At 39.8% G+C, this 12,304-nt stretch overlaps 1 protein-coding gene across 6 annotated transcripts in view; it reads left to right on the top strand.

Annotated features, from left to right (window-relative positions):
* The window catches only part of CNBD2 (cyclic nucleotide binding domain containing 2), a 53,990-nt gene that overhangs the window by 28,795 nt on the left and 12,891 nt on the right, over positions 1 to 12,304 (top strand). For all 6 annotated transcript variants that reach the window (XM_087818761.1, XM_087818758.1, XM_087818757.1 and 3 more), the window contains 2 exons: positions 2,860 to 2,974; positions 11,685 to 11,862. In XM_087818761.1, coding sequence (XP_087674887.1) covers positions 2,860 to 2,974; positions 11,685 to 11,862 — 293 coding nt within the window. The remainder of the gene's footprint in view (positions 1 to 2,859; positions 2,975 to 11,684; positions 11,863 to 12,304) is intronic.

The raw sequence follows: 12,304 nt of genomic DNA, 5'->3' as shown, positions 1-12,304 counted from the left end.
GCCAGCAGATAAGTTTGGTTTGTCCCTTACAGTGTTTTATTAGAAGCTGATTTAATCGTTGAGGTGAAGATTGTACATCAAAATTCTGATTTCTGGCTTCTTTTGAATATTCAGAAGATCAGGCAACACCAGGTTGTATTCTGGTGTGGCCCCCCTGGTTTGAGTTCAAGAGCACCTGCTCCTCTAAAGGAACTGCTCTTTTTTCTCATTTTTATTTCCTGCCTAGCCAGCTCCTTGGGTGTTCATCTGCTGAGACTGGGCTGTCCTGACTCGTATAGTTTATTCATATTCCCACTAGAGGGCAAAATCAGCAGCTGGTGGCTCTGAGTCCTTGAGACCCAAGAAAGAACTTGATTTCCTGCTGGCATTACAACATAATTAATGCCCATAATCAACTCATTTTGAACAGTTTATCATTTGAGGACACATGGGGAAATTGTTTTCTCCACAGATATAGATGTGATTAATACCCATGAGAGACTTTCTAAGAAGAAATTTGGTTTTTCCTCTAGCATCTGCAGTTCCTGGTTGATAAATGCTTGTTGAATGAATGTTGAATAAAGCTCCATGCACGTTGCCTGGCATATGAAAGGGCTTATTAAATGTTCGATCCCTCTTCTTCCTCTTCAACAGTAATCCGTCTTGGACCTTAACGCTTCATAATGTGTCTTTTAGAGTTCCTACTAAAAATGGGTAAGATTTTATAAAGACATGAAATTTAAAAATGACATATTCTTCTTTCCTATCAGATTAGGGAAAATTAAAAGGATTGTGCAAATCCAGTTGTCAATGTGACAAAAGATGTATTACAAGGGACTCTGGTCTGCACAGTCAGAGGGTGTAAACTGATCTCACATTTCTGGAGGGCATTTTGGCAATGAGTATTGAAACATGCATACCTTTAGGAATTAATCCTAAGGAGATAATCAAACATGGGTATTCTTTTAGGTAAACTAGTTTCGGCTGCAATTATAAACCTCAAATCTCAGTGGATTAACTAACAAAGATTTATTCCTTCAACCTTCTACTTGCTATTTATAGTCACTCAGGGACCCAGGCCACTGGAGACTCTCTAGTGGGAAGCCAAGCTTGCAGTAAGGATGTGCCTGGGGTTTATATAAGTTTGGAGAATTCTGATGGTCCTGTGAGAAAAGATGGATGAGAACCTAGAAGAACTGGTAGTGGAGAGCCCCGAAGCCAGCCTGAATCATGACCAATAGAACAGGGGAAGGGAATGTTGAGAATCAAGCAGTGGCTTTTAAAGTTTCCACCCGGAGTATCACAAGTCACTTTGCTAACAGAAATTGACCAAGTAAGAAGGCCGTGCCTAATTCAAAGAGTAGAAAAGTATAATCCTGTCATGTGCCTGAGAGGAGAACTCAAGTATTTGTGAACTGCCTAGTCACCACTCTAGGCATTAAGATGTATGGACAAGATTGTCAATTTAAGTTGATGACCACTGCAAGTCACAGAGACCCACCTCCAGTGGCTTAATGAATAGTAATTTTTCTCATGGAGTAAAATCTAGATTTAAGCAATCCAGGGCTAGCAGAGCTGATCTAGGAAGTCTTCCATAACCCAGGCCCCTTTTAGCTTCTACTTTCATCATCCACAGCTTATGACTTTCATCCTAATGGTCACAATATGGCTACTCCACCTCCAGCTATCACATCTGAGTTTCAAGCAGAGGGAAGGGGGAAGGACAACCTTGGTTTCTTGTTTTATCCATCAGTCTTCCACTTCTGTCTCATTAGCCAGAGCTGGGTCACTGCCACACCCAGTGCTGGAGAGTTTGGGAAGGTGGCAAGTTTTTTTAACGGGATTTTGTTGTCCTGAACAAAATCAGAGTTATATACAATAGAGACAGTTTAGAAACAAGCTAAATATTAATCTTCAAAAATATTTTCTTGAGGTGTATCATATATGCGATACAGGACTCAAATCTAAACCTTACAGCTTGGTGAATTTTTACATATTTATTCACCTGTGTAAGCATCACCCAGTCAAGATGGCGCACATTTCCAGCACCTCAGAAGGCTCTCTTGTGCCCTTTCCCAGACAAAGTCCCCCTGTAGTAACCACTCTTCTGACTTGTCACCACAGATTGCGTTTCCATGTTCTTCAACTTCATATAAGTGGAATCATATGGTATGTGTTCTTTGTGTCTGACTTCTTTTGATCATCTGAATATTATTTCCAATTTCATGCAAATTCTGGCATACATAGAATAATACTTGTTATTTCTGGGTGTTAAGAGTAACAGTTTTAACTTTCTCTATGTTCTATTTTGTTTGAATATTTTTTAAACTTTTAATTTGGAATGATTTTAAATTTATAGAAAAGTTTCAAGAACAGTACAAAGAACTCCTTTAGAACCTTCACCTGGATTCATCATTTGTTAACATTTGCCACATTTGCTTTAATATATATGCTTTTTTCCTGCCTGAATCACTTAAGAGTTAAGTATCATTCATCATACTTATTTACCCCTGTACACTTAACATGATTATTTTCTAAGACAGAAATTAACATAGAATAATTATCAAAATCCACGAATTTAGCATTGATATAGTATATAACCTATAATCCATAGTCAGTTTCACCAAGTGTACCAATAACATCCTCAATGATTTTTTCCAGTGCCAGCATTGTATTTAGTTTTCAAGCCTCTTTAGCTATTTGAATTTTCTATAAGTATATAACAGTTTCATTTTTTAAAAAAAGGACCCATAACTACTTGTGTTGAGCAAGTAAAACAAAGTGGGGAGAGACATAATGCAGAGAGCTTATTTTCAAAGTGTGGCCTGCCTGGAGCCCTTGGGGTTAAGCCTTTGGTTTTGTGTCTCTTGATGTGACCAGGGCAGCTGTGAAGTCCTGCGGCTGTTAGACCTTGGGGCCTCGCCTTTTTACTACAAGTGGATCTGGCAGCATCTGGAGCTGATAGATGACAGAGCTCTGAAGACCAACCTCAAAGGTAAGCTGCTGTGCACATTTGGCAGTCGGCAGCACAGCAGGGGGCACCTGGTCCCATCCTGTTTCCAGTTCCCAGCCCATAGTCTTACAAATCTAGAGCTAGAAGGGCCTGGCAAGATGCCTGGTTTGAGTCTTCCTTCTATTAGCTGTGGAAACGTGGTCTACGTGGCCTGGCTAGCTTAGGCTCCAGCCTCTCTCCCCCACTCCTTCTCAGCTTTTCCTCTTAGCTTCAGGTTCTCCCAGAGTGAGGGCAGGGAGGGAGAGCTTGGAGTTAGAGCTCAGTTTGAACCCCACTGATTAGCTGGGTGACTTGGGTGAGTACTTAAGCCTCTGGGTCTGGTTTCTTTGCGTGTCTTGGTAGTGTTGTGGTTAAGAGCATAAGCCCAGGAGCCAAACTGCTTGTGTTTGAATCCAGGGTCTGTCTCTTACCAGCTGTGTGATTCTAGACAAGTCACTCTGTGTCCCCGTGTATCCATGCCCTCAGTCTGTAAAATGCGAACTGTGGGCCCTGCTTCATAGACTTGTTTTAAAATTAAGCAGATGAGTTTATAAAGCTCTCAGAACAATACTTGTATGCGTTAATATATAGTAGATGTCCATTGTCATTATTTCACAGGTTACAGAGGAAGGCTGCGTGAGATCGTGTATGCACAGGGCCTCATAGGTGCTCAATAAATGTTAATTCTTTATGTCAATTCTTTTTTCTCCCTTTTCCACTGCCAATACACCAGACTAAAAGCTCTATCTCACAAATTTTTCCCCCCAGTTTTTTTTTTTATTGTGACAAAATACACATAACAAAATTTAGTGTCTTAACCATTTTTTTAAGCATATAGTTCAGGGTATTAATTACATTCATGCCCTAGCCTAGCCAGTTTGGCTCACTGGTTAGAGCTTAGGCCTGCAAACTCAAGGGCCTTGGGCTTGATTCTGGTCAAAGGCACGTACCTCAGTTGCAGGCTTGATCCCTGGCCCAGGTTGGGGTGCATGCAGGAGGCAACCAATCGATGTGTCTCTCTCACATCAATGTTTCTCTCTCCCTCTCTCTCTCTCCCTCCCTCCCCCCCCCCTCTCTTTCAGTCTCCCCCCCTCCTTCCACTCTCTCTGAAAAGCAATGGAAAAAAATATCCTCGGGTGAGGATTAAAAACCCCCAACATTCATAATATTGTGCAGGCATCACCACCATCCATTTTCATAATTCTTTTCATCTTGTAAAACTAAAACACCATACCCCCTGAACAGTGACTCCCCAGTTCCCCCTCTCCCCAGCCCCTGCAACCACCCTTCCACTTTCCGTCTCTATGATTTTGATCACTCCTAAGTACCTCATGTAAGGGGAATCAGACAAAATTTTCTTCTTGTGACTGGCTTATTTTACTTTGTATAATGTCCTCAAGTTTCATCTATGTTGTAGCATATGTCAAAATTTCCTTCCTTTTTAAGGCTAATATTCCATTGTATGAAAATACCACACTTTGTTTATCCGTTCGTCTGTCGATGGACACTTGAGTGGCTTCCACATTTTAGCTAGTGAATAATGCTGCTGTGAGCGGGGGTGCACAAATATCTTTTTGAGACCCTTTTTTTCTTTTGAATATATACCTGGAAGTGGAATTGCTGGATCATATGGTAATTCTGTTTTTATTTTTTTGAGGAATTGACATTTGTTTTTTACAGCGGCTGCACCTTTTACATCACCACTACCAGCGCACAAGGTTCCATTTCTCCACATCCTCATGTTTCGTTTTCTCTAAGTTTTAGGAATTGTCTGTATATCCTGGGCATTTGCAAATATTTTATCCCATTTTGTAGTTTGCCTTCTTATTCTGTTGATTTTGTCTTTTGATGCACAAAATTTAAAATTTTTCATGAAATCCATTTTGTCTATTGTTGTTGTTGTTGCTGCTTGTGCCTTTGTTTTATATCCAAGAAAACATTGCCAAATCCAGTGTCATGAAGCTTTCGCCTTATGTTTTCTTCTAAGAGTTTTATAGTTTTAGATCTTACATTTAGGTCTTTGATCCATTTTCAGTTAATTTTTGTATATGGTGTTATGTTAGATAAAGGTCCAACTTTATTCTTTTGCATGTGGATATCCAGTTTTCCCGGCACCATTTGTTGAAAAGACTGTCCTTTCTCTAATGAATGGTATTGGCACCCTTGTCAAAAATCACTTGACCCCATATGTGAACATTTATTTCTGTGCCCTCTATTCTGTTCCATTGGTCTATATGTCTGTTTTTATGCCAGTACCACACTGTTTTGATTACTGTAGCTTTGTAGTAAGTCTAAGTTTTGAAATCAGGAAGTGTGAGTTCTCCAGCTTTGTTCTTTTTCAAGATTCTTTTGGCTATTTGGAGTCTCTTGAGATTCCTTATGAATTTTAGGATGGGTTTTTCTACTTCTGCAAAAAATGTCACGGGGATTTTGATAGGAATTACACTAAATCTGTAGATCATTTTGTTTAGTGTTGCCATCTTAACAATATTGGCTTCCAATCCATGAACATGGCATGTGTTTCTGTTTATTATGTTTTCTCTAATTTCTTTTTCCCCCCAGTATATCTTTATTGATTTCAGAGAGAGGAAAGGAGAGAGAGAGACAGAGAGATAGAAACATCAATGATGAGAGAGTCATTGATCGAGCCCACAACCTGGGCATGTGCCCTGACAGGGAATTGAACCCCAATCACCTGGATCCTAGGTCGATGCTCAACCGCTGAGCCACGCCCGGCCGGGCTCTAATTTCTTTCAGCAGTGTTTTGTAGTTTTTCTTGTACAAGCCTTTCATGTCCTTGGTTAAGTCAGGTCCTAAGTATTTTACTCTTTTGATGCTATTGTAAATGGAATTGTTTTGTAATTTTCTTTTCAGATTATTTATTGTTAGTGTATAGAAATGCAACTGATTTTTGTGTTGACTTTGTATGCTGCTATTTTGATGAATTTATTTATTAGCTCTAACAGTTTTATCATGTAATCTTCAGGGATTTCTACACAAATTTTGATATGTTGTTTTCATAAACTTCATTTCAAAATACTTTTAAATTTCCCTTTTGATTTCTTGAAAGATAAGAACACATGACCCATTGAATGTTTAGAATGGTGTTATTTAGTTTCCAAATATTTGGGGATTATCCATCTATCTTTCTGTTACTAATTTCTAAGAACATGCTTTGTATGGTTTGAATCCTTTTAAAGGTATTGAAACTTGTTTTGTGGATCCAAATATAGTTTCTCTTGGCAAATGTTCCATTTGCATTTGGAAATGGGGGCAGTGTTCTGTGAGTGTCAGTTAGGTCAAGTTGGTTGATAGTGCTCAAGACAGCTATACCTATACTCATTTCCACCTTCTGTCTTTAGCAATTATTAATATAGAGTGTTGTTAAAAATCTTTAACTACAGTTGTAGATATATTTTTCTCCTTGCATTTCTATCAGTTTTGCTTCATGTATTTTGAAGCTCTCTTATTATTAGGTGCATAGACTTTAGGACTGAATTCTTACTCATCATGAAATGAACTTCTATTCCTGGGAATATTCCTTGCTCTAAACCCACTTTTTCTGACATTAATTTTGCCACACTTTTTCATTAGTATTAGTTTGGTATATCTTCCATCCTCTTATGTGCCACCTCTTTGTGTCTTTATATTTAAAGTGGATTCTGAAGGACAGCATGCAGCTGGGTCTTGTTGTTTTGTTTTGTTTTTAATCCTCACCCGAGGATATTTTTTCAGTTGATTATGAGAGAGAGAGAAAGAGAGAGAGAGAGAAACATCGATGTGAGAGAAATACTGATTGGTTGCCTCATGAATGCGTGTCGACTGGGGCCTGGGATCGAGCCTGTAACTGAGGTGTGTGCCCTTGGCTGGAATCAAACCCAGGACCCTTCAGTCTGCCAGCCGATGCTCTAGCCACTGAGCCAGACCAGCTAGGGTGTTGGCTCTTTTTTTTTTTTTAATATAACTTTTTTGATTTCAGAGAGAGGAAGAGAGAGGGAGAGAGAGAAACATTAACAGTGAGAGAGTCATTGATAGGCTGCTTCCTGCATGCTCCCCACTGGGTATTGAGCCCAAAACCCGGGCATGTGCCCTTATCAGGACTCAAACTGCGATATCCTGGATCCTAGGTCGATGCTCAACCACTGAGCCACACCTGGCTGGGCAGGTCTTGTTTTTTTAATCCAATCTGACAATCTGCCTTTTTTTGACATGTCTAAATTTACATTTAGTGTTATTATTGATTATGGTTGGGTTTAAATCTATAATCCTGCTATTTGTTTTCTATTTGTCCCATCTGTTCTCCCTCTGTTCTTTATACCCTTTGCCGTTCTGTTTTTTCTTCCTTCTTTTGGATATTTTGTATGATTCCATTTTATTGTCTTTGTAGGCTTATTAGGTATCTTTGTGGTATTATTTTAGTGGTTGTTTTATGATTTACTGTATATACCTTTAAGTTATCACGATTTACCTCCAAGAGATATTCTACCACTTCATGTATAGAATCAGAACCTTACAACATTAAACTTCCACTTCTTTCTTTCCAGATTTTGTGCTACTGTTGTATATTCTACTTTCACATATGTTGAAAATCTTACAATAAATGGCTATCACTTTTGTTTTGAATAATTAATTATCTTTTAAATATACTTCACTAATAAGAACAGTAGCCTTTTATATTTACCTATGTGGTTACCTTTTTAAAAAAATCCTGACCCGCCCGGCTGGGTGTGGCTCAGCGGTTGAGCGTCGACCTGGGATCCAGGTGATCAGGGTTCGATTCCCGGTCAGGGCACATGCCCGGGTTGCGGGCTAGGCGGCTGATCAATGACTCTCTCATCATTGATGTTTCTATCTCTCTCTCCCTCTCCTTTCCTCTCTCTGAAATCAATGAAGACATTAAAAAAAAAAAATCCTGACCCAAGAATATGTCTCCACTGATTTTAGAGAGAGAGGAAGGGAGAGGGAGAGAGAGAAACATCGATGTAAGAGAGAAACATTGGTCGGTTGCCTCCCGTGCATGCCCCAATGGGGGAATTGAACCTGCAACCTGGGTATATGCCCTGACCGGGAATCAAAGCCACGACCCTTTTGTGCACAGGATGACTTTCCAACCAATTGAGCCTTACCAGCCAGGGCTGTGGTTACCATTTTTGATGTTCTTCATTCCTTTGCATAGATCCAATTTTCCATAGTACCATTTCCTTTTGCCTGAAGTACTTACTTGAACATTTCTTATAGTTAAGGTCAGCGGGTGATGAATTTTTTTTTGCTTTTCTGAAATGATTTTGAAATGAAACTGAAAATTATTTTGTTTTTATTTTTGAAAGGAATTTTTGCTGGGTATAGAGTTCTAGGTTAACAGATTTTTTTTGTTCAGTACTTTAAAGATGTTGTATTAAAGTCTGTCTTCTGGCTTGCATTGTTTTCAGTAAGAAGTCTGCCTACATACTATCTTTATATAACCTCTTTGCAGAACTTCGTACATCCTCTGTATATAAGATGCCTTTTTGTTCTGATTGGGGTTCATTTAGTTTTTTGGATATTTGGGTTTACATTTTTCATCAGATTTGGAATTTTTTTGGCCATTAATTTTTTCCGTCTTTTCCTCTCTCTCCTATACTTTGGGAACTCCAACTACATGTATATTGGATTGCTTGAAATTGTTTAACTGATGCTCTATTAATTTTGGGGGCTGTGTGTATGTGTATCTTTTTTCTCTCTGTCATTTTGGATAGTTTTTATTTCTATGTGTTTAAGTTCACTAGTCTTCTGCATTGTTTAATCTGCTATTAATCCCATCCAGTGTATTTTTCATTTCAGACCTTGTAGTTTTCATCCGAGAAGTTTGATTTAGGTCTTTTTTTTTTTTTATAACTGCCATGTCTTTGCTTCATGTACACAAAATTTCCTCTTTGTGTATGTGATAATAGCTGTTAATAAATGATAATTGTTTTACTGTTCTTTAATATTAGTTCTGCCATTTTTGGGTCAGTTTTAATTCATTGTTTTTTCTCCTTGTATGGTCATACTTCCCTACTTCTTTGCATGCTTGGTAATTTTTCATAGGATGCTGGAAACTGAGTTTTGGGTGCTACATATTTTTTTTAATTCCTGTAAATATTCCTGAGTTTTGTTCTGGGATACAGCTAAGTTACTTGGAAATATTTTTATCTTTCAGAGGCTAGCTTTTAAGCTTTGTTATGTGGGATGAGAGCAGTGTTCAATCTAGAGCTAATTTTCACCCCATTTATGATGGAAAACCATTTTGAGTGTTTCATGGTGCTCCTGACTCATGAGGTTTTCTGTTCTAGTTGTTAGGAACAAGAACTGCTTCTGGTCCTGTGTGAGCTGTGATGATGTATCCTCTAATTATTTTGGAAGGTTCTTTTCCAGCCTTTGGAACTAGTGTAACACATTATCCCAAAACTTAATGAATTAAGTCAACAAAAACTTATCTCTCAGTTTCTGTGGGCCAGACATTTGAGCATGGCTTAGCTGGGTGCTTTGGCTCAAGTTCTCTCATGAGGTTGCAGCTGTCTGCCAGGCTTGTGGTCTCATCTGAAACCTCAGCTGGGAGGAAGCCACTTCCAAGCTCACTTATATCGCTATTAGTCCCTCACCTCATGAATGTCTCTATAGAGCTGTTTTATGACATGGCAGCTTGCTTCCCTAGGAGTAAGAGAGCAACACAGAATGTGCCCCAGGCAGAAGCTACAGTCTTTTAAACCTAATCCTAAGTGACATCCCATCACTTTTGCTGTATTCTGTTCTTTAGAATCAAGCCCAAGCCACACTTAATGGGAGGATGTTACCATTGTGCGAAAACCAGGGCCGTGGTGAGGCTCACTGAGGGCTATCTTAGAGGCTGCCTACCTCCGCTGGTTTCCTAACATGATACACATGCTGTGCAGTACTCAGCTGAGATTGAAGGTGTACCTTGGAAGACCAGAGTTCTCTCTTCTGCAGCCTTCTCCTCCCTGGTACGCTGCTCTGCGAACTCTAGCTGTGAACTCTAGCATAATTGAGACTCTCTGGAGTCTCAGTTGTGTCTCATCAATTCAGAGAGAGCACTTGGGTTTCCCTTCCCTGCACCATATCCCAGAAAATCTCCAGTCAGTAAGCTGGGGCAATAGTAAGGCTCACACCCTTTGTTTTCTACCTTTCAAGACTGTGGCCAATGTCTTGAAAATCATCTTTTTATACATTTAGCCTGATATTTTAGTAGTTTCAGGAGGAAGAGTAAATCTAGTCTATGTTAGTCCATTTGGTTGGAATCAGAAATCTAGATCTATGTTTCTTAATAGCGGAACTTCATTCTGTTGTATGGATATACCATAATTAATTAATCAAATCACCTTTTACAGATATATTGGGTTATTTCCAAATTTTCACTTTTACCCTACTATGTTGAATTTCCTGATGTGTTTACCTTTGCATCCTTGTGCAAGGAAACATATTGGATAAATTCTTAGAACATTGAATCAAATCATTGATCCAGTGTGTACTGGCTATGCACATTTAAAATATTGGTAGATGTTGCCAGTATGCCTTCTAAAGAGGTTATACTCAGGCCTTTTTATATGTGCTCTGTTAATCCAGGCCCTTCTCCTCTGTAGTTTGGACTTATTTCTATTACCATTAACTTTAACATTTGATTCTGATACTTGGAGACCTACTTTTAAAATCATCATTGAGGTTTTTCATACAATAAAATGCACATATCTAAAATGTGTAGTTCAGTTAATTTTGAGAAACATATCAGAATCAAGTTATAGGGTCCATCACCCCAAAGAGTTTCCTTGTGCCCCTTGCCAGTTAATTCCTACCCTTCACCCCTGGTTCTAGGCAACCAGCAACCTGCTTTCTGTCCGTATAGGTAGCACTTGTCTTTCCTAGGGTTTTATGTAAATGGAATCATACTGTATGTACTGTTATGCATCTGGCTCCTTTCACTCAGAGTAGTGTTTTTGAGTAGTTGGTTCACTCCTTTTTATTTCTGAGTAGTATTCTCTTGAAGAACTTTCCCCCCCGCCCCCTCAGGGCAAGGAAGCTGAGCCACCTAGTTGCCATCAGGTTTGCCTGCAGTACCTATTAGACTTTGGTGAATTCCTCAAGTTCTTGAGATACCCAAAATGTCTTGAGCTTCCTTCCTTGCTTGGAGAACTTCTTAATAACTCTCTTGAAGGGCCTATTATGTACTGGACACTGTGCTAGGTGCATAGCACATACTTTTATCTGTGATTCTTACAATTATCTTATGAGGGTTCCAAGAGATTATGCGACTTGTTCAAGGTTCTATGGCTGGTTGTCCATTTATCGTTTATTGCTACCCCTACCCCCAATCCCAGTTTGAAAGCCCAGATAAATGTAATCTGATAAAAGACATGAGCTTTGAGTCAGTCAGATAGACTGAGTTCAGATCCAAGCTTCAGCCTTTTCCTGGGTGACTTAACCTCTCTGCTTTCATTTTACCTCTTAAATGAGGCCAGTGACATTTGTCTGGATGCAGTGGCTATAAAGGCTCTAGCTCAGGGCCTTACACAGAGGGACAATACATGGACCACAGTCTTGGGTTGTTGTTCCCCTATTTTTCTTAATTTCACTATGCACCAGACTAGCCAGGCAGGTGACTGTGAATTACCTCCAACCTCCACCACCAAAACCTTATATGTGCAGAGACCCCAAATGTGCTTTCCTGTGCTTTCTCTAACAGAACCTTCTCCTGTGAAGAGATTTAAGGAATTCCAGATCAAATCATATCCTGTGCAGGATTTTAGCCCTCTGAAACTTCTGCGTCTCCAGAAAGCCTGGGAGCAAAAGGGGACCAGCTTCAGTAGGAAGATTAATACCCTAGGAAACAGTCTCCCAAAGACCTTGGGCCCAAAGGTCAAGTAAGTTCAGTTCTTGGCACATAGAGGGGCCCAGATTCTGGTTGAAAAGGACAATATAACTTACAGGGCAGAATGCCAGGGATGTTGGGGAGGGGGCAGAGATAGCAGGTGCAGCTCAACCTCAAAGGTTGAGGGGTGTGGGGAAGGCAGCCTGTGTGGTGCTGGGTTTGATGTCCAGGAGCTGCATTTTCTGCCTTCTCTGCCTCTAACTTTCAGGGCCACTTTAGGTGGTCAGCTGCTTCCTTTCTCAAGGAATCGATTTGAGGAAGAAGGGGCAGGACAGGTCTTAAAGCTCTGCCACTCTGTCTGTGTGTTGCTGGGCCTTGAGCCTGTTCAGAACATTCTAACCATCCAAGGGAGGCAGTAGATAAGAGAGTGGGCTTAGTAGTCAGTTCAGCCCAGGTTCACATCCTGGCTTGGCCACTTATTGTAGCTCTGTGTA

The sequence above is a fragment of the Miniopterus natalensis genome, chromosome 7 (assembly GCF_054644295.1).
Source record: "Miniopterus natalensis isolate mMinNat1 chromosome 7, mMinNat1.hap1, whole genome shotgun sequence".
Taxonomy (NCBI): Eukaryota; Metazoa; Chordata; class Mammalia; order Chiroptera; family Miniopteridae; genus Miniopterus; species Miniopterus natalensis.
The sequence above is the reverse complement of the archived record's forward strand: the minus strand, read 5'-3'. Positions and strand labels throughout refer to the sequence as shown.